Raw genomic sequence first — 24123 nt, forward strand, 5'->3', positions numbered from 1 at the left:
TTTCCTTCCCACATCCTTTTCTAAAAGACTCTTATGTAAACATTTCAGTGTATGCACCTATCAATGTATACCTTGAAAAGACTTCCACTAGCCCAGTACAATTTATATTTGTTGTTCATTGAACTTGTATGTTGAATGTCTGATTTGTCTTTGCTTAACCCTCAATAAAACTCTTTGTAAAAGAAAGTTATAGAGTCTAAAAGCTATGGCACCAATCACTGAAAATTGATCACACCTGATCAAAACTGATGTACTGATGGTCTCTGATTGAATCTAATTTCTTGAGACACCAACAGGCCAGAACAGTAAAAATACCCCCCCAAAGTACCCCTTTTTGGAAAGTAGACATTCCACGGTATTTAGTAAGATGCATGGTAAGTTTTTTGAACCGGCACATTTTTCCCCACAATTCTTTGGAAAATGAAGAAAGTAAATAAAAGTAGTTATTTTTCACACAATTGTTATAGTAACAGGTTATTCCTCTCACACAGCATATGCATGCTTGCAGATTCACCCTAAAACACATTCTGCTGCTCCTCCTGAGTATGGGGATACCACATGTGTAAGGGTTTTCCACAGCCTGGCCACATACAGAGGCCCAACATCCAAGTAGCACCTACAGGCATTCTGGAGGCATAAATTACACATCTCATTTCCTGACTACCTATCACAATTTTTAAAGCCCTGGAGCACCAGGACAATAGAATTACAAACAAAATGACCACATTTTGGAAAGCAAACACCCCAATGTATATTCTATGAGGCATAATGAGTCTTTTGAACATGTCATTGTTTCCACAAGTTTTCAGAAAATGTGGAAAGAAAATGAAAATGTATTTTTTTTTACACAAAGTTGTCCATTCATAAGATATTTCTAACACATAGCATGTACATACCAAATATTACACCCCAAAATACATTCTGCTGCTCCTTCTGAGTATGGCAATACCACATGTGTAAGACTTTTCCACAGCCTGGCCACATACAGAGGCCCCTGTGTTGTCTTGAATTCAACTAATACAATGGCAGGGTATAAGATCAGTTCAGGAGGCAGGCAAAAAGCATGGTCGATTAACAGGCCGAGGTCAATTCATGTGGAAGGCAGAAACGTGGTTGATAGTTCAAGTCCAATATCCAAGGAGCACCTACAGGTGTTCTAGAGGCATAAATTACAAATCTCATTTCCTGACTATCTGTCACTTTCTCTAAGGACCTGGAGCACCAGGACAATAGAATTACCCTCAAAATTACCCCATTTTAGTAAGCACCCCAATGTACATTCTACAAGGCATAATGAGCATTTTGAACATCATTTTTTTCCACAAGTTTTCAGAAAATGTGGAAAGATAATGAAAATGTATTTTTTTTACACAAAGTTGTACATTTATAAGATATTTCTTCAACATACAAGTAGCACCTTCAGGCTTATAACACATAGCATGTACATACCAAAAATTACGCCCCAAAAATACATTCTGCTGAGCAAAGGGTAAACAAAAAAATTACCTGTGGTTTTAGTAGTGCAGTTGTCCACAGAGGAAAGCATGGGTTCATTCAGCAAGCAGGGACGTGGTCTTCAACAGCAAAAGGAATCGCCCAGGCAGCAGGAAGGAATACTGTCCATAGTCACTGCAAGCAGCAGGCAGAGATATCCAGGTCCAGGAAACAGGAAGACATGTGGTAAGAAACAGCCAAATGAGTTGTCCAGGCAGAGACATGGTCAGCACAGCCAAAATATCAGTCCTGGTAGTAGGCAGGAACACGGTTCATAGTACAGGTAGCAGGCAGAGGTGTGGTCAGTTCATGAGGCAGGCAGAGGCATGATGGCAGTAAGTTGGCAGCAGGCAGAAATATCAGACTTATGGCATTGGTCAAATAAGACCTGTGTACAGGGGTAGAGACTTTGTCCCACCCAATCTCTTTGAAGCCTCTGGACTAACAGACCCTTTTCTGGGAATTACAAAACCTGGAGAAAACCAAAAACTTTGTTTTCTCCACTCTGAAAATCTATTCTGGAGCTCCTCACATATATGAGACCCCTGTGTTGTCATGAATCCAACTAATACAGTGGCAGGGCTTAAGATCAGTTCAGGAGGCAGGCAAAAAGCATGACTGAGGTCAATTCACGTGGAAGGCAGAAACGTGGTTGATAGTTCAAGCGGCAGGCAGAGGCATCATCAATAAACAGTCCAAGGTCAGTTTAGGCGGCAGGCAGAGGCATTGTTTATAAACAGTCCAGGTCATACAGGGAAATAGCAGATAGTGGACACTGGAAAAATATCTTGACTAATAGTGTAGTGATGTGTGATAGATCCAGAAGCACTCTCCAATATAGAGACCTGGCTGGGAAGGACATTGGGGACAGTAGTATTGAGTGTCATGGCGAATTTGGTTACTGGAACATACACAACATTTTTTGGGAGGTTTGCAGCCTGTTTGGGTAAGGAGGATTTTGGGGAAATGCCTCTCATGGAGTCTGGTCAATGAATAAGAGCAAATTTGTTCAGGCGCATGGCCATGTAGATAGAGAAGGGCTGTACAATATCCTCTTGATACTTCAGGTAGGTTAGGGATCTTTGTATGCACTTAGAAAAGATGACATACAAATTGTACAGGGCTAACTGAAAAAAGTAGATGGCAACCTTTTTATACCAATAGACTGATCTAGTAGCTAAGTACGGCTGTAACATCTGGTCATTCATATCCACACCCCCATGAACTGGTTATAGTCGTGTATGCACCTTGGTTTCTGGACAAGACCTTGTCATGTTTGAAGTTCCACTGAGGTGTCATCATGATTTGAGGAAAGGATATAGACATCTCTTTTATCTTTCCACTTTAGGGCTAGGAACTCTTCATTCTGAAAACTGTCGGTTTCACCCCCTTTTAATTTTGTAGTGACCAATCGTTGTGGGAAGCCCTTGCAGTTGGCCCGTGCTGTCCCACAGGCCACAGTTTTCTTCAAATAGAGATGGCGGAATAATGGGAGACTTGTGTAGAAATTATCTACTGTACATACAAATGGTAAACCTTGTTGAACATTGGTTCTATAAGCTGCCAAACAATTTTGCCAGTTGTCCACATATAGGTAGGGCATCCAGGCTGGTCTAGCTTGCTGTCCTTTCCCTCATAAATCTTGAAGTTGTAGGTACAGTATATGCCATGGCCCAGTCACATACCTTTTAGAATTGTATTCCATATATGGCCCGTTTACTGGGGATGTACTCTTTGATGCCAAGCCTTCCAGTAAAGTGGACTAGGGATTCATCCACACAAATATTTTTGTCGGGGGTAAACATTTCCTTGAAGGTACAGCAAAAAAAGTTGATTAGTCGCTGAATTTTGAATACTTATCATAATCAGAATGATTTTGAGGAGGGCACTGAGTATTATTATTAAAATGTAAAAATCTCATTATCATCTCATAGCGTGTTGTGGGCATACAAGATGAATAGACTGGCATATGATGTATAGGCTGAGTAGACCAGTAGGCATGGACTTCATTTTATTTTGTCATTTCCATGTTCAGAGTAAGCACAAGAAAAATTTTAAATTCTTCCATGGTAGGGGTTTCCACACAAATGGGAGGGCATATGACGAATTGGGATTGCTGGCTATATATTGGCTGGCATACAGATTACACTACTCCACAATGTAATTTAGTAGATCATTAGTAAAAAATTAATGAAAAAAACAAATTGGGGTATCATTTTCTGCTTGTATCTGTGGTCCTGGCTGCGCTGTAAAAGGGGGAGTTGTAGGTTCTGCCAAATTAGCAGGTAGATACGTGGGATATAAAAGTACATATGGGAGGCTAGTATGGGCCCTACCTCGTTGTGGATGGGAAACTCTGCTACTAGCGCCTTGCCTATCATCTGGGAATGTGGCCCTGATTGTACTCGCCACTTCGCCAGGATTTGTAAGGCTACTGGTGGATGCCTGCCTATCTTCTGGAAGTGCTGCGCTACTTGTACTCGCCACTGCGCTACTAGTGGATGCCTTCTGCTCCTCAGATCTCCTGAACAACTTTGTTTGGACTCTCTCCTCCTCAGAATCCATTGTTGACCCACTGCTTTCAAATGGCTCATACTCAGAATCTGAGTCTGACAGAGAGAGTTCCCCGCTACTCTCGTCCATCATGCTCAGTATTTAGAAAGCCTCTTTGCTGGTGTATAATTTTTTAGAGATTTTGATGTTCACTGGTACAGATGTTTATCACTATTAAAGATGTGGATTTGACACTGATACTCTGCGACAGTTATTGATCACTGGTACTGATGTGGATTTGAGACTGGTACTCTGTGACAGATATTGATCACTGGTACTGATGTGGATTTGAGACTGGTACTCTGTGACAGATATTGATCACTGGTACTGATGTGGATTTGAAACTGGTACTCTGTGACAGATCTTGATCACTGGTACTGATGTGGATTTGAGATTGGTACTCTGTGACAGATATTGATCACTGGTACATATGTGGATTTGACACGGGTACACTGTGACAGATATTGATCACTGGTACAGGTGTGGATTTTATCCTGGTACACTGTGATAGATGTTATTCACTGGTACTGATGTGGATTTGACACTAGTACTGTGTGACAGATATTGAGCACTGGTAAACTGTGACAGATGTGTATTTGACACTGGTAGGCCGTGACAGATGTTGATTACTGGTACAGAAGTGAATGACCACTAGTACACTAACAGATGTGGATCACTAGTACAGATGTGAATTTTACACTGGTACACTATGACAGATGTGGAAAACTGGTACAGTTGTGAATTTTACACTGGTACACCATGACAGATGTGGATCACTGGTACAGTTGTGAATTTTACACTGGTACACCATGACAGATGTGGATCACTGGTACAGTTGTGAATTTTACACTGGTACACTATGACAGATGTTGATCACTGGTACAGATGTTAATTTTGCACTGGTACACCGTGACAGATGTGGATCACTGGTACAGATGTGGAATGTACACTGGTACGCAGTGACAAATGTGGATCACTGGTACAGATGTGTGGAAGTTACGCTGGTACTGTGTGATAGATGTGGATCACGGGTACAGATATGGAATTTACACTGGTATGCCCTGACAGATATGGATCATTGGTACAGATTTGGATTTTACACTGATACGCCGACACAGCTGTTGATCACTGGTACAGATGTGGATGACCACTGGTACTGTGTGACATATGTTGATCACTATTACTGTGATACAGATGTTGATCACTGGTACTGTGTGACAGATGTGGATCACTGGTGCACTGACAGCTGTGTGGGGGATACTATGGGGTAATGTGTGTGGTAACACAGTTTTCACAGATCTGCTCTGCTTCTCCTAACTAGCGGGCTCTGTGGGAGGAGAGGCAGAGCCGATCAACTGAATGGTGGCTGTGTTGACATTACATGATGGCTGTGATTGGACAGCCATCATGTGGTCAGAAGGGCCAATCAGAGAGCCCTTCTACCGAGTGGCATTGCGCTGTGTCCAGGGGACACAGTCACACCGAGAGCACGCAGCTGCATGGCCAAGTTCTGAGGAACTCTGCAGCCAAAAGTAATAAATGCACCTTTTTTTACCTGCATAAAAAAAAATGGGCATTTATTATTTTTGGTCAAAAGGTGAACTTAGAGTGTTAATTTTGTTGATGAAAATATTTCCGTCATAATTTTTGTCAGTGGCATGTTTCCAGTAGCAAAAACTAAATGAAAAGTACTCTGAATTTTCGTCAATTGATGAAACTATGACAAAAATCAATTCCAATTTTCTACGGACAAAAATGTGAGGGAGAGACGTTTACCCACATGAGCTTCTGCTTTCCTCATAACTCTGCCTGTAAATCCTGTGAGTGTTTCCTCTTCTAGCAAGCAAGGTAGTGACTGTAGACGTGTGCTTAGTGGTGTGGTGTGGTGTGGTGTGGTGTGGTGTGCTTAGCACGATGCAGCCTTACAGGCCTCCTCAAACGACCGTCCAGAGCACTATGCAGCATATACAGGCCTCCCAACCACCCAAAGCACTGTGTGTAGCTTATTACAGACCTCCTCAGATGACCATCCAGAGCACTGTGTGCACCATTACAGGCCTCCTTAGACCACTGTCCAGAACGCAGTGTGCATTACAGGCCTCTTCAGACCACTGTTTAGGGGATGGGGGTGCAGCCAGCCTCAGAGATGATCACCCTGGCCCAGGGGCGAACTGACAACTCATGGGGCCCCCAGGCAATAGGGGATCATGGGGCCCCTGTGTCCTTGCCCAAACTTAAAAAAGCCTATGAAAAAGGTACCAAGGGCATCTCATGGGGCCCCCTACTGACCCGGGGCCCTAGGGCAGTGCCCGAGTTTGCACACGGTCAGTCCGCCCCTGCCCTGGCCTCCCTTTTATCCTACTGATGAAGTGTCGACAGTGGAGGTAAGCTCTGTGCCAGTGCTACGGATTTGTGGATGCTGTGAAAAGTGAGAAAAGTCTGCAATGGGCATATCTCTCTATTTTTTCACAAGCAGTGATTGTGAGAAATTGGGTTTAAAACTGCACTGTCCAATTTCTCACAGTCAGGAAAGAGCTACATGAAAAAGGAGATACCATCTTTGTCAGATACCACTAACTTCTGGAGACTGCCCTATTTACTACTGACTTCTATACATTGTTCTGCATCCTAATGACCCTTATACACTGCTCTACAGCCTACTGACCTCTGTACGCTGCCCTATAGCCTACTGACCTCTGTACCCTGCCATACATCCTACTGACCTCTGTACCCTGCCATACATCCTACTGACCTCTGTACCCTGCCATACATCCTACTGACCTCTGTACCCTGCCCTACATCCTACTGACCTCTGTACACTGCTCTACATCCTACCGACCTCTGTACCCTGCCCTACATCCTACTGACCTCTGTACCCTGCTCTACATCCTACACACCCCTGTGCACTGCCCTACATTCTATTGACCCCTGTATACTGCTCTACATACTACTGACCTCTGTACACTGTCCTACATACTACTGTTCTCTGTATACTGCCCTACATACTACTGACCTCTGTACACTGTCCTACATACTACTGACCTCTGTACCCTGCTCTACATCCTACTGACCTCTGTATACTGCCCTACATACTACTGACCTCTGTACACTGTCCTACATACTACTGACCTCTGTACCCTGCTCTACATCCTACTGACCTCTGTACACTGCTCTACATCCTACCGACCTCTGTACCCTGCCCTACATCCTACCGACCCCTGTGCACTGCCCTACATTCTATTGACCCCTGTGCACCGCCCTACATACTACTAACCTCTGTACACTGTCCTACATACTACTGTTCTCTGTATACTGCCCTACATACTACTGACCCCTGTACACTGCTCTACCTCCTACTAACCTCTGTACCCTGCCCTACAGCCTACTTACCTCTGTACACTGCACTACATCCTACTGACCCCTGTACACTGCTCTACCTCCTACTGACCCCTGTCACTACTCTACATCTTACCGACCTCTGTACCCTGCTCTACATCCTACCGACCTCTGTGCAATGCTTTACATCCTAATGACCTCTGTGCACTGCCCTACATACTACTGACCTCTGTACACTGTCCTACATACTACTGTTCTCTGTATACTGCCCTACATACTAATGACCCCTGTACACAGCTGTACATACTACTGACCCATGTACACTGCTCTACATATTACTAACCCATGTACACTGCTCTACATTCTACTGACACCTGTACACTGGTACATGGATGAATAGGATGGTATACAAGAGAAGAACATTGATGCAGTTTCTTAACACCATAGATCTGAAAGTAGATCTATAATTGCAGAATTGCATCGTTGCTTGTAAGTTATAAGCTACCTATTTTCCCAGATAGAAATTTTGAAGATGGACTCGTTCCCCCTCGTTCTGCACTGCACATTCTCTATTTAACCACTTGCCTACTGGGCACATACACCCCCTTCCTGCCCAGGCCAATTTTCAGCTTTCAGCGCTGTCGCACTTTGAATGACAATTGAGCGGTCATGCAAAACTGTATCCATATGAAATATTTTTTATTTGTTTCACACAAATAGAGCTTTCTTTTGGTGGTATTTACTCACTGCTGGGTGTTTTATTTTTTGTGCTATAAACAAAAAAAGAGCAAAACATTTGAAAAAAAAAAAAAGTTTTTCTTTGCTTCTGTTATAACATTTTGCAAACAGGTAATTTTTCTCCTTCACTGATGTGCGTTGATGAGGCTGCACTGATAGGCAGCACTGATGGGCACTGATAGGCAGCACTGATAGGCACTGATAGGAGGCACTGATGGGCACTGATAGGAGGCACTGATGGGCAGCACTGCTGGGCACAGGTGGGTGGCACTGCTGGGTACAGGTGGGCGGCACTGATCATCAGGACACTGATGATCAGTGCCGATCACTTCTCCGACAATTGACGATTAACGCAGTACTTTCCTCATGCTGTGACAGCGTGAGGAAAGTGCAGCCCATAACCAGGAACTGTATTTACCCGGTGATCTGCTGTGTCATTGGACACAGCTGATCACGTTGTAAAAGGCTACTGTGATTGGCCATTTACCATATCCCGTGATCAGCTGTGTCTGTAGGACACAGCGATCACAGTGGGCGCTGGGTGCGTGCTTTTCGGCTATAGCGCTGTTCGACTATAGCGCAGTAGGGAAGAGGTTAAGTAATCTCAGACTCTATTTAACCACACTCCTTTAGGCAACAGCCAACATGTAGCATAATTTAAACCACAGCCACTTTCCCCACCTACTTATTGTAGAACCATGCCCGTAATAAATGAATGCCCCACCCCTAATTTAAGTACTGCTTTGCCTACAGTGGCTTTCTGGACACAGAAAAAAAGGTGTTGCTAAAAACTTTTTTGAAATGTTGGCAACTATGCCTCACACTATCCAGAGCACTGTGCATTACAGGCCTCCTCAGACCGTCCAGACCTCTCTCATTGAGTCCCTCGCATTTACTTCCCAACCATCCACACTTGCTACATAAACTATACAGAAATGTTGGTGTCTGGGACTGGGAGAAAGAAAAGAGACGATCTATGGATGCATTTTACATTTGATACTAAGGAGAACAAGACCCTTTGCAAACCATCTTTATCTATGTATGTTGCAAGAATTTTAACAAACTGTGTTGCAGTCAGATGTCCTAACATTTGTTATTCTGAAGTAACAGCTTTTCATCTGTGTCCATGGGCAGGCAGTCTCTGAATCTGTATGGGAGCGATTTCATGATTATCTATCAGTTGCTGCACCTGCAGGGCTCTAATAAGAAAAATTGCTGGGTTTGAATCCCTTCATATGTGCTTTCCCTTTGGAAGTATCTTACCAATAAGGATATTTTTGTTGCACAGGGGATGCCCAAAATCTGGCTTGTATTTTAATGCAGACTTCGGAAAAATCAGGAAGCCAATCACACAAGCAAGAAAGGAGCCAATTTCTGGGGGGGGGGGGGGGGGGGGCGATGGTGCGTTCTGTATACCATCTGTGAATTTGTACAGAACGCCTCCAGGTTGCATAGTGCAGTGGTCGGCAAGCCGCGGCTCGCGAGCCACATGCGGCTCTTTACACGCTTTAATGCGGCTCTTGTGTGCCGGGCGCCCGCTCCCCTCCCTCTTCTCGGGCGGCAGGGACTCTGCAGCGTGATCCAAAAAAAAACCAGCCAGGGCACCGCGCTCAAATGCAATGATTGGCCAGTCTCGCTGCCACTCACATCCTGATAGCCAGTGATTGGCTGTCAGGATGTGTGTAGGCGGGGCAGCGTGACGAACGTGAGAGGAGCTAGGCTCCTCTCACAGTCCGCCCTGAAGACCGGAACGGCGCGGGAACACGGCGAGAGGAACGCGCGGAGCAAAGGTAAGTGAATTGACACAGGAGGGACTTGGCTTACTACTTGCTACTTACTTACTACTACTATATGAGGGATGAATTAATATGGGGGATGAATTACTATAGGGGGGATGAATTACTATGGGGGATGAATTACTATAGGGAGGATGAATTACTATAGGGGGGATGAATTACTATAGGGGGGATGAATTACTATAGGGGGGATGAATTACACTATGGGGGATGAATTACTATATGGGGGATGAATTACTATGGGGGATGAATTACTATATGGGGGATGAATTACTATATGGGGGATTAATTACTATATGGGGGATGAATTACTATATGGGGGATTAATTACTATGGGGGATGAATTACTATATGGGGGATGAATTACTATATGGGGGATGAATTACTATGGGGGATGAATTACTATAAAAACTTATTGAAACTAAAAACAGTGTACCATCCTATGTATTTTCAGTTTTAAAAGTGTGGCTCTCAAAATAAATTTCAATCGTGGTTTTGGCGAGATTTGGCTCAGTTGAAAAAAAAGGTTGCCCACCACTGGCATAGTGCATTGCAGCTTACAAAAAGTTACAGCATTGTAGTTTGCAAAGGAAAGGTCAACCTTATTTCCAATATAACTGTTACAATATGTTATGTTATTTTTTTTTTATTTGCAATTTTTTATTCTCCAAAGTCAAAGTGGAGTTACCCTTTAAATGTTTTTAAGCTAATATTATTTAGTCAGGTAACCAAACTGGTGTGTTCTGATTTGGAAAATGAGCCGAATCGGAGAACTTTTTCACTCTGGCTATTTTGACCTAGATTTTTAAACTCTCTTGAAATTTAGCTTTTAGTAAATTAACCTGTTGTTTGCATCTCCTCTAACACAGACATATTGGGGTAGATTTACTAAACTGGGAGCACTCCGAATCTAGTACATCTGTGCATGGTAGCCAATCAGCTTCTAACGTCAGCTTGTTCAATTAAGCTTTGGCAATAAAACCTGGAAGCTGATTGGTTTTTATGCAGAGTTGTACCAGATTTTGCAGTTTTCAGTTTTAGTAAATAACCCACTCTGTGTCTCTGGCACACATATCACACTGGGGGAGATTTACTAAAGCTGGTACACTCAGAATCTCTTGCACCTATGCATGGTAGCCAATCAGCTTCTAACCTCAGCTTGTTCAATTATGCTTTAGCAATAAAACCTGTAAGCTGGTTGGTTTCCATGCAGTAGTGCACAAGATTCTAAGTGAACCAGCTTTAGTAAATAAACCCCACTATGTCTCATAGACAGACAGACAGACAGACAGATATTATTTGCACAGCTCTTTTAAGTCCTTCAAAATACAAAATTGAAGGAGCACCAGCGTTTTGCTTCAGTCTTCAAAATGTTCTTGCCACTTGAAGCAGCTTCTTGTTTTGTCAACCCTACTGTCTGTATAACCCCTATTGATGTGGCTGATGATAATATTCAGGAACTGCTTAAAAAAACAGAGGAGTATGCCGTAAGAAAATACACATTGCCCCACACACAATGTGAAGATCTGTCTGAAGATAATGTGGAAGTGGAGGATATTGAAAAAGAAAAGAAAGAAGCACCATCCACATCAAAGCATCCAGTCTTTTGGTTTCTCTCAAAATGCCTTAGAACACCCAGACAGAGGAGGTACACAAACAGCATAGAGCAGCAGATTGGAAAATATAAGGAAGAGCTTTTGCAACAACCCATCACTGATGAAACCAAAACAGATTTTTTACTGGCAAAGAATGACACTTTTTATCAACAGTCAACATCTTTTCCAGTAGACTTGTTGACTATGCCAGGTTTTCAAGCCTTTGCAGAGAGTATTTGATTTCACAGGTGACTACTCTAGAGGCCAGCAGAATAACGCAAGGGTCATGTTGGCACTTGGCAATAAGTGCTTTCCTTAAACCGAATTGAACCAAATAGAAATGTTTATTCTCCAGTCATTTATAACATAAGAAGCATACCTAAATACTTGTAGGTTGTGCTATAGGAAAATGTTTGGCTCCCACTGAACAGGGGGCTAAAAGAGCAGAAGTGTGGGTGGTTCAAATGCCCAAACACTTCACACTGAACTTTCAGCTCATCCCTATTTTTAAGCAGTTACTACAACAGTTTTTTTCCCATTGGGTAAAGGTTTTAACTAAATGAATAAAAATTGACCATTGTAAGCACCTCTGTCAGTGTTAAATACTGTAGTTTTGTTTCGCCTTTCTAACTTCCCCTTTCTGCTTGACAGCTTGGTCCGCTAAAAGAAGTTTAAAAAAAAAGCTACAGTAACTGGCACATGCAGCAGGTCATAAAACTATGTTATGGGATCGACTTGGAAAAAATTGCTGTTAATGCTATTGCCAGATTGCATCAAAAAGAGAGGGAGAAGAAAAAAAGAGAGGGAGAAGAAAAAAAGAGAGGGAGAAGAAAAAATGAGAGGGAGAAGAAAAAGAGAGAGATCGAGAGGGAAGAAGGAAAGAAGGCCTGCAACAATTCATCAGCACCTTCAATCCCAAACTCCCAATAAAATAAAAAAAAACCTCTTAGGGAATAGGGAAATGAAAACTCCAAGAAACTAACTACTTATCATTCCTTACAAAGAGATTAAAGAGAGTAGAGTATTCCAACAATGTGACCAGGGGGTCCTGAAGGAACAGGACCACTTTCTGCTACGGTGCCCAAGTACTCAGGGGGAACTCACATCCAGACTCTCTACTCTCACCATAGACATCACTTCTATAGAAGAGAAGAGGAAACTCCAAATTCTACAAAAAGAAGAGGATCCAATGGTGACAATAGCTGTCAATATGTCACAGCATGTCACAGACTGTCCCCCTTATATTATTCCTATCCCCCCCCCCCCCACCATACAAAAAAATAAATGCCCTACTTGTATTCAGGCCTCTTCCTACCTTCCTATCCAACCCATACAAACTCAATTACTTTGGCAATGCTAAAATGTATTTGGACCTGCCAACAGAGCTTATTTGAATTTAAACAAGAGTAGGAGAGAGAAAGAGTCTACAGTGTTTCAAGTATTCAGCGGTGAGGGACCCTCACCACTCTCATCCTAGGCTTCACTACTATAGAAGTGAAGGGGAAAATTAACATTCTACTAAGAGAAGAGGAACCAACAGTGAAAATAATTGCACAATATGGCACAGCATGTCACTGAATAAGAATGTCATGAAAAACTATCAAACCTATAAATCTTCCAAATGGACTAAGTCTCTACCCTTGTTTATGTTATTCCCTACCCCCCCCCCCCCCAAATTGTTGAAGATGCAATTCCTACACCCCCCCACACTCCCCAATCCAACCCATACAAACTCCTCAATTGTTTTGGCAATGCTAAAACAATCTACTTACCAGTTGCTACAGAGAGACTACAAACTAGGCCCATACCTGGAGATGCAACAAGATCCCACAGATAGACAGACCCTTAGCCTGCACAGACTGAGTGCTCACAGCCTGGATATCAAATCAGGATGACACACACAGACCTACAAACCCAAGGAGAGTAGATTGTGCAAGCAATGTGATGAGGGGATCCTGGAGGATGCCCCAAGTACTCAGTAAGGGGGCACTCATTTCCAGGGACTCTCTTCTCTCATTCCAAACTTCACTTCTATGGAAAAGAGAAAATTCCAAACTGTATTGGGGAAGAGCAGCCAAATGGTGAAAATAGCTGCACAGTACATCACAGCATGCCACAGGCCAAGAGAGACATGTAAATGTGGACTTATAAATCCTCTAGATGGATTCACCTGCTATCCCTTTTATATTAAGCCTTATCCATCCCTCCTCCACCCCCTGAAATTACCCAAAAAGCTATTCACAACCACCCCCCTACCCCCTGTCCCCTCCAGTTTATACAAACTCCCCTATCACTTTAGCAATGCTGGAATTGTTTGTCCTGCCAATTATGCTTATTTTTTTATAATTGAATTTGAGAGAGAAAAAGAAAGATGAAGAGAAAGAAGTGAGAGGGAGTTAAAGAGAGAGGGAGAGAAAGAGAAGAGAGAGAAGGGAGAAAAGAGAGAAAGAGAAGAGAGAGAGAGAGAAGAAAGGAAAGATGGAGAGAAATAAGAGAAATATTGCTTTATGGAAAACTTTATATTGGAGTAAAATAAGAAATGTACAATATATTCAAAGGTAACAGCTAGGAGAATTTCATGTTAGTTAGTACCAAAGTAACAGATTTCTTAAATTTGTGTATTACTAATACTAATTCAAACCAAACATTACCTTTTGTGCTGCTCTTATAACTGCGGTCTCCAAAACATCAAGATTTTTGTTCATAAGAGACAAAGCCTCCTCTTGTGATACAGGATCCTTTTTGGAATTTGGAAAGAAGGGCACATGCTCGTAGACTGCTGCAATGAAATTCTCCTCAGCATAACCAAAGTATACACAGGAAGCAATATAAAATAAAACAATAGGGAAAGTCATTTTGGAAGTCTGGCAGTAAGAACCAGCCATTAAATTAAACTTTCAGGAAGTTGTATCCAGAGATGTATGCTGGAACCAGTGTGGAAAAACACCTTATTAACATAATAGGAGGATACTGTTGACAACTGTGCAATTACAAACATGCTGAATCAGCATGGCAAGCAAGCTCTGTAAACTGGTTACACAACAGATTACAGGAATCTGTGTCAAACGTATTAAAAGTACATTATGATGAAAAATAAATATTTTGTGCCTATAAAGTATTGCTTTACTCTTGTGGAAAAATAGCAAAATGTGTCTTTTTGCAATACTAGGCCTTTAAATAAAGCACATTTATAATTCAGATGCATCTCAGGCTAGGTCAGAACTTGATCAGATCATCTTCATGCATTGCCCATTTTCTTGGCCCTCTCATCCAGAAATAAAAAATGAGCAGTGTCAATTAGATTGCTGTTCAGACTGTTTAGTATGTTGATGTAAATTAAAAATCATCAGGTCATCATCATCATCATCATCTGTCCATCCTCCATTCATAGATTGTTTTTCATTCGCAGAACCAATATTGATGACTTGTCAGTCATTATTAAAAAGACCATAGCGGGGATGGTATACAAATTTAATGTGTGTTGTATCAACAGTGGAAGGAATGGCCAGGGAGTTAGATATGACTTACTATAAGTGCTGAAAGAAAAGCAATATCATTTGAAAGAGAAAAAAATATTTAGTTTTTTTTTAATTTGTGTAATAAAGATATTAATGCACCCCTTAAAGTCTATGTTCAGTAAAAAAAAAACTGTTCAAGGGACATGGGACATTACTTACAATCAATTTGATCTGTCCCTTGTGCTGCTAGCTCCTGTTTTTGTTTAAATCTTCCTCCTCCAATCCACCCTCCTTACACTGTGATTTTCCAGTGCTGTGAGGGATAATAGAGCAAAGGGACCTGTCTTATATGCACTCCCCAAGATTGCAAACTAAACCCGCCTCTCCTCCATTCATAGAAACTGTCTTATAGCTTTCTTGAATGAAAGGCTATGAATGGAGGAGGCAGAACTTCATTCATCTGTCCATCCTCCATTCATAGATTGTTTTTCGTTCACAGAAGCAATATTGACAACTTGTCAGTCATTATTAAAAAAAAAAAACCATAGCAGGGATGGTATAAAAATATAATGTGTGTGTTGTATTGGCGGAAGGTAAGATATCAGAGAATCCAGGAACAAAGACTGAAAGCAATTGAGGGAAAAAAGACCAATTGGCTAATCCAGAGCATGATGAGTTATGAAGTTAAAATTCAGGACACAGAGTCAAGGAGAAAGATGAATGGAGGAAGCTCAATGTGTTGTTTACTGCTGCAGGATTAAAACCCCTGTTGGTTCGTGGTGCTACAGTCATGCTGACAACAGTCCCACCAAGCAGGGAGACAGCAATACATTTAAAAAAGAGATTTGTACCTCCCTTCCAGTTTCACTAAAGCATTGTATTAGGGACAGTATGTGAGGGAAAGGCTCTTTAATGGAGCTGCACATAGCAGTAAAAACTAGACATGGGTTCTCACTGCAGTTTCACAGCAATGATCTCAACCTTGTGCTTTTAGAGAGACATGGCAACTATGTAACTTGCAACATCCTGTTATTATACAGTAAAAAATACTACTACATTGTTGCAATTACAAGGAGTATATTTTTCTTTTTGAAGAATCCATTAATATATTAATATATCTGTAGCAGAGCTGCTAAATTTGTTTGCCGACACGTCTGGTGGCATTACTATCTGTGGCTCTACAAGCACCAATGGACTTTATTGTATGCAACATATAGCAAGTATCCACATTGAGTTTGGACCTTTTCAAAAGGGTTCCAAATAGTCAACAATAGATCTGAATATTGATCAATCCTGAAGTACTGACGGCCAATCTAATTTCTTGAGGTCCAAAAATGTCAGAACAGTACAGATATCCCCCAAATGACCACTTTTTGCAAAGTAGACAGTCCAACATATTTCATAACAGGCATGGCAAGTTTTTTGAAGTTGTAATTTTTTTGTCATAATTTTTCGGAAATGAATAAAAAAAAAGATATTCACTATTTTTTTTTTTACATACTGTCACTAGTGCAGTACAGCACCATCATATAACTGGCATGGCGGTGATCAGGGACACTGATTGGTGACAGTACGAAAAAAAAAATGTGATAATTTTTTAAAAAAAGTTTTTATTTTTTAATTATTTTTTAATACATTTTTTTTTCTTTTTTTTAAGATTTTTTTTCATATTTCACTATGACCAAAGTAGAATACTTTGTACTACTTTGGGGAAGTTATCAGTATTTTTTTATTTTTACACAATTTCCTTATACCTGAATTTAATCGATTCATTCAGTTTTTTTTTTTTTTTGCTTTTTGCTGTGATTTGGCTACAGCTAATCACATGACACAGCTGGGCTTGTGATTGCCGTGACCATTCACAGCTAGCCACACTTGTATACAATGGATGGCATGAAAGGAAGCCATCTATTGTATACAACTGTCATGTGACCTGCTGTGATTGGTCACAGCAGGTCACATGGTACTGGCAACAGGGCCGGTACACAGATCTGTCATTGGCCGTGTCCAAGGTACACGACCGGTGACAGATTGCACGCTGCGCGGCTCTGCAGGCGCGCAAACTGCGCATGCCATATGGCGTCCACCCGGAGGGACGAGGTGCTATGGCCAGATGGCGGCCGGGCGGGAACCAGGTAATCACTAGTAACTTGCATATTTAAAACTGAATTTCAGGCAGCCCTCAGATTAAAAGCAATGGAGTTGATTTATTAAAACTAGAGAGTGCAAAATCTGGTGCAGCTGTGCATGGTAGCCAATCAGCTTCTAACTTCAGCTTGTTCAATTAAGTTTTGACAAAAAAAAACCTGGAAGCTGATTGGTTTCTATGCAGGGCTGCACCAGGTTTTGCCCTCCCCAATTTTAGTAAATCAACCCCAATGTCTTCTCTTTCACAACTACCAAGCAGAAAGCTTTCTCCAAGGTCTCCATTTCCATGCCTCAGATTAGCAATTGGAATTTATCACTGATTGTCATTCCCTGCTCTCCTTGAACCAGGAACCGCTCTTCATACTGTAGATCAGGCTGGCAGTGCTGACAAATTTCTGTCCGCACTGCCTGTAGTTGGTCCATGCATGTCCATGCCCTTTTATGGAAGCAATTCGAATGAGCAAGTACTTGTCCATCCTCACATATCCCAAGGAATCATTAGTACAGTAGTTCTGTGAAGCACATTTGTCGGATGTCACATGCCTCATCTCACAAGATCCTCTTTCCTGTGCTCAGCATTAGCAAGAAAATCTGCTGCATTTTTAATATCACAGGTATGAAAACTTGAGTTTCGTGGCCACTGAGGGAATGTATTCAAAAAGTAAGCATGCAATTGTACTGCATATAGGAAGAGGAAGGACTGGATGCCTTTCAAGCTTCATCCCAAAGTTCAGTTTTAATGTTTCAGACAGTTTTGTATTAAGAACTGTAAAAATAAAGCAAGTTAAAAAAAACATTTTTGGAAAATGTAATAACATATCCCACAGTTGTAGTTACAGATACAAAAATAGGTAGTCATAAAACAAAAGAATGCAAACTTCACATTACCACATATTTTCTGTTCTGTTTTTGCATTACCAGAATAGTAATAGACATATCTACATAGAAAATCAGTGAATATGACAATGTATAAAAAGAAAAGAAGAAATTGCCATCATACTTTGATATATTCTAATGATCTTATGTTATCTCCATCTCACTACTTGTTGAGTGTGGATTATAAACCCAAAAATGCTTAAGAAAACAAAATGGCAGTTGACTAGTGCAAAATCTGCCTATGCGGAGTAATATCACTAAATTGGTAAATGCAATATTGTATTTATTAGATCTCATGGATCATGAAAAGGTGGACATGGACATGGTGAACGTACAATCATAAAATAAAATCAAAGAGTTAAAAATAAAAAAACGTTCAGTGTCTTCAATTGTTGTTTGACGATAAATTCGAGGCTGTGGTAGTTCTTCTGTTTTCATTAAATGAGATTCCCATACAGAGTATCCAGGTCAGTTCCTTTATTCTTCCTTATCCATTCTTTATTATGAACATCAAAGTATATATGGAAAAATTAAATCAAACTACCACAGCCTTGAATTTATCGTCAAACAACATAGTTTATGCAGCTCAATTGAAGATGCCGAACGTTTTTTTATTTTTAACTCTTTGATTTTATTTTTATGATTGTACTATGTTCACCAAGTCCATGTCCACCTTTTCAAGATCCATGAGATCTAATAAATACAATATTGCATTCACCAATTTAGTGATATTACTCCACATAGGATTAACTATAAACCACTTTTAGGCAGATTTTGCACTAGTCAACTGCCTTTTTGTTTTCTTGAATATGACAATGTACCCTACTAAATGCATGAGTGTGCATGTGTGAGGGGGGTTCTCATACTACTTAAACAATTTAAGCATACTTTGTTACCTCTTGGCATCGCCTCCCATGCCCCTCTAAGTGGGCTTTAATGCCTGGAAGGCAGAAAGACTCCTGTATCATGTGACTGCTGTGACTGTCTCCCAATCAGAAGCCTTGACCAGGAGCTGTGTTGACAGCTCAGTCAGTGCGCTGGGAGTGCGCGATGAGTGTTCTTTCAGCACACAACCTCATGCCACCATGGACACATATGTGTGGCAGCTGAATGTTAAAGCCCACTTTTCTTACCATCTTATATATGCATTATGGGGTCAGCAAGAGGTTAAAAAAGTCACAGAAACATTCTTAAAGTCCAGCTTAAGGAATTACAAAAAAAACTACCTTTAGGCCCCTTTCACACAGGCAATCCGATCAGGACCACCTGTCAGTTTTTCAGGTGGACCTGATCAGTTAATACATGTACCTCTATGGACTGGCGGTTGTAAATGGACTTTTGACCATTTACACCTGCCTACCTCCAATGTGTTTGGGTCTGATAAAAAATAAACAGAAGGATATCTGTTTCCCTCTATCTAGGGGGATCAGCATGGAGGCAGTTGGGCGTGAACAGACAGCCGGTCCATTTACATCCAACTTTCTCATAGAGAAGAGCGGGCTCTGTTCATATTATCTTTATAGACTGCATTGTACCTCATCCATAATTCCACAAAAATACTATGGGACTTTTCTGGTACAGTATAGGACAAACTCAGATTTATAAAAATACAAATTTTATTAAGTGGTACATAAAAGTTTATATACTAAAAACAATGCATTGCCCTAATATAACATCAATTATAACATCATTATGTCCTGCAAAAGATCAACACGTTTTGCATTTTCAGCTTCTTCAGGACCATGCAGCTTGGATACAGAGAAAAACCCTAACTCATAAAATAATTAATAATAAGGATGGATGCCCACCTATACCTACTCTGCTGACTTTATTTACATACTAGTGACCTGTATCCCCTATCTGTGGCAACATGTACATTCACAGAGGACAGTTCGTAGTATTTATGGTATGTTGTTATATATTGGTTGTAAAATCAATGTTTTATCATTTCTGAGTTAGGGTAATTTGTTCTCTGTGTCCAAGCTCCATGGTGATGAAGAAGCTGAAAATGTGAGGGACAGATCCCCTGCTAAGCAAACTGGATTCTGCCCCGTATGAGAGAGGTCTTACATCTTTAACTTTAGGAAATGAGAAATAAGGTATAATACTTCACTTTATCTACCTTCCTCCATCTGTGTCACCATTCCCCTAAAGCCTCTTCTCTAAGGTGCTCTGGACCAAAGTCATACAATGATGTCTTCAAGTACAACACAGGGCCAACAGCCATGCACTTTATGTGATGACAGTGAAGGACCACCGACAACCCAGAGCTGATGAGAGCACTGCAGCCTGACTGAATGAGGAATAAGGTAAGTATCACACATTATTCCTTATTCAGGAAAGTTAACAAGCATTTATCCCTTGCAGTGTGGGGGGATGGGGATACTGCAAAGAGATTATTTTTATGTAATTCCTGGAGTTGGACTTTAACAAAGGATATATGCAACTCAGATACACTTGCAGAAAGACATAAATATCAGTCAGTTTAGACATTTGTTTATCAGTTCCCTATTGTTACTGTACAGATGTGCTGATGCTTTGCATTATTGCCTATACTGACCAGATTAAACATGCAATTTTCTAATATCTCTACTTTGTAATTTAATGTAATAATTTTATTGTAAAACTGCATCATTTTAATATTCTAGAGATGTTAAAGATATCACTCAGGCAATCAATAAAATGTAGCTAGTTAAATTTGCCTTTGCAATGATAATATATTCTTGTGAACAAGCAGGTCATGTTAGCAGATTAGATCAACTCATAGAGCTTGATTGCTGAATGACACTAAATAATTCCAGTACTTTTGTTGAACAGGCGGAGAGGGTATACATAACTGCAATAGGCAACTTATAGAAAACTTTTGCTGAGGGACACGTAGGGGGCTCCTGTTGTTGACTCCTTCTAATTATGCTAGTTGTCTGGTTTTAGCAATGACCCACTGAGTTCAACAACGCTTGAATGACTGACAACTGGAACAAATATGCATATCAGAAAAATCAGAGTAAAGTCTGCATCCTTGTACCAGCCAACAGACTCAAGGATTTGAAGAAATAGTGTAAACATGAAAGCCAGCAAACTAGCATTTGCAGAAGGAGAAGTTGCAATTGCAGCCTCCGTGTTTATCTGAGGTTTTCTTCAAATGGGAGTACAGAGAAATGCAGTGGCTGTCTATTCAGAGTATGTTTTATAAGCAATGTACAGCAAAGTACAGTATATGTCCATGTGAAGTGAAAAGGAAAAAAATTATTCCAACAATTGATTTACACCCAAATAAATATTTGAACAAATGGAATTGGAACTCTTATGTATTGGTAGATTTCCTGTTTGAAAAGTTTGTTAAAAAACTGCTTAAAGAATCTAATGGTGATATTTTCCCACCAGTTCTAGTCTCTACACAACATCACCATTAAGTCTGCTGCAGTGGAACAAAGGATAATGCTGCCAACTACATTCTCAGGAAAGTGAATTAAAATGGCAATGGGGGAACTTAACTTGCCCTTTAATAGTTATGGCAGTTGGCAGACTTGGTAAACATGGTGCACAGACCTTGCCCTCAATAAATGATGTAAAAAGCTTGAAAGTGATTTAACATGTCAGCAAATACTCATATTACTACTATTATTACTATAATATCTGAAATGTCAGCTTTAGTTGTTACCAAAATGTACTTCAAAGTATTTTACAAAATATGTGTTCTCTACAATAACTGATCAACTGGCAGAATGCAGTATACATACATGTTTAAAAAAAAACAACATTCACGCTTCAGTCTTGTTTAATAAATCTGTACAAAAACTATATAAACCATTATATAATTCTATAAAGAAATGTTATTTGGCAAAAACTATACAACTGAGTTAATGTGTGTGGAAAAGTAGTGGCATTGCCCATAACCAACCATTTTAACAATTTTCTAACATTCAAAAAAATGTAAACCTGGAATCTCACTGTTTTTTGTGGGCATTGCATCCACTTTAATTGCAAAAGTGCTTTAAACAATGGAAATGGAAGTTTTATTAGTCTTCATCAATCCTCTTGCAACAAAGGTTCTCTTTCTTGAGTTGTACTAAAATTTGCAGACTGGGGCCTGTAGAAAGCAAAATTACTTTAATGTTTTGTTATGCCTTTACATAACTTTGGTTTTATTAAAGGGCATCTTTACGTTTATTTTAATAACTGTCAAAATAAAAACATATAAAAAAACTGCCAAAATACATCTATCCCTCCTCATTAAAAAGTTCCTTACAAAACTCTCTGTAGCTGAGCTGTGGAGAAATTAATCTTCAAATTTAACAACAGAGGTAGGGAAATCTCAGCTACTTTGGTATTACATTCTATAGCAAAAGAATCTGGACCTCCTGCCAGCCCTCTAATGCAAACACACAGCAGATGTTTCTTGGCTGTTAGAAAAAGACTGAAAGCAGTAGTAAACTCTGCTTCATGACTTGAACCTACAGATAAGCCTATAACCTGTAGGTACAGTGAATATCTCCTAAATGTGTACCATGTATAAGGTATTCACATTTGTAGCAGCTGGTGATGTCACAGGAGCATGCGCACTGTACTCTGAATGAATGGCACACTGGAGTATGCTATCCATTGAGAGAGCTGTGCCGTGACTTCCATGTGTATGTGCAGGAATGAAGTCATCATGGCCCAGCCATTCAAACAGCTGGAGAGCACAAACTAGGAAGGAAGACCGGGTGAAGCATGGACAGCGGTGACAACGCTCCATTGGCGAGCTTCAAATGTAAACCAGACATTTCATATTCCTGATATGTGCCTGCTGTACCATGTACAGTTGTGTTCAAAATAATAGCAGTGTGTTGAAAAAAGTGAATAAAGCTCAAAATCCTTCTAATAGCTTTTATTTCCATACACACAAATGCATTGGGAACACTACACATTCTATTCCAAATCAAAACATGAAGAAAAATAGATCAAATTTGTGTTGTTCCTCTAAAAAAATTGAAGAAAAGTGAATATTAGACTGTTCAAAAAAATAGCAGTGTTTGTATTCTTCTTTACAAACTCAAACATTCACTATATAAACTGAAAAATGTTTGAAGATTTTGCTTTCCTTTGAATCACTTAATTAATATTAAGTTGTATAAGCACTGTTTCTGAGAACTGCTGTACATCTGTGTTGCATGGAGTCAACCAACTTCTGGCACCTGTGAACAGGTATTCCAGCCCAGGATGATTGGACTACATTCCACAGTTCTTCTCTATTTCTTGGTTTTGCCTCAGAAACTGCATTTTTGATGTCACCCCACAAGTCTTCTATTGGATTAAGATCCGAGGATTGGGTTGGCCACTCCATAACGTCAATCTTGTTGGTCTGGAACCAAGATGTTGTATATTTACTGCTGTGTTTGGGGTCATTGTCTTGTTAGAACACCCATTTCAAGGGCATTTCCTCTTCAGCATAAGGCAGCATGACCTCTTCAAGAATTCTGATGTATTCAAACTGATCCATGATCCCCGGTATGCGATAAATAGGCCCAACACCGTAGTATGAGAAACATCCCCATATCATGATGCTTGCGCAACCATGCTTCACTGTCTTCACAGTGTACTGTGGCTTGAATTCAGTGTTTGGGGGTCGTCTGACAAACTGTCTCCGGCCACTAGACCCAAAAAGAACAATCTTACTTTCATTAGTCCACAAAATGTTCCGCCATTTCTCTTTAGGCCAGTCAATGTGCTCTTTGGCAAATTGTAACCTCTTCAGCACGTCTTTTTTTTCAACAGTGGGACTTTGTGGGGGCTTCTTGCAGATAGCTTGGCTTCACATAGGCGTCTCCTAATTGTAACAGTACTCACAGGTAACTTTAGACCTTCTTTAATCTTCCTGGAGCTGATTGTTGGCTGAGTCCTTGCCATTTTGGCTATTCTTCTATTCATTCGAATGATAGTTTTTCGCTTTCTTCCCTGTCTTTCAGGTTTTGGTTGCCATTTTAAAGCATTTGCGATCATTTTAGCTGAGCAGCCTATTATTTTCTGCACTTCTTTATATGTTTTCCCCTCTCCAATCAACTTTTTAATCAAGGTATGCTGTTCTTCTGAACAATGTCTGGAATGATCCATTTTCCTCAGAATTTCAGAGAGAAATGCACTGTAACC

The 24123-nt window shown here is 40.5% G+C and overlaps 1 protein-coding gene and 1 pseudogene across 1 annotated transcript in view; both read right to left on the bottom strand.

Annotated features, from left to right (window-relative positions):
• The window catches only part of LOC149462864 (pantetheinase-like), a 51514-nt pseudogene extending 37147 nt beyond the window's left edge, over nt 1-14367 (bottom strand).
• Nucleotides 14368-19592: 5225 nt separating this feature from the next.
• Nucleotides 19593-24123, bottom strand: part of SLC18B1 (solute carrier family 18 member B1) — a 67808-nt gene continuing 63277 nt past the window's right edge. Inside the window, exon 14 of the mRNA XM_089676180.1 lies at nt 19593-22084. Coding sequence (XP_089532306.1) covers nt 22024-22084 — 61 coding nt within the window. The 3' untranslated portion in view covers nt 19593-22023. The remainder of the gene's footprint in view (nt 22085-24123) is intronic.

The sequence above is a fragment of the Staurois parvus genome, unplaced genomic scaffold (assembly GCF_062004578.1).
Source record: "Staurois parvus isolate SC_StPar_1 unplaced genomic scaffold, SC_StPar_1.0 ptg000165l, whole genome shotgun sequence".
In the NCBI taxonomy this organism is placed as follows: Eukaryota; Metazoa; Chordata; class Amphibia; order Anura; family Ranidae; genus Staurois; species Staurois parvus.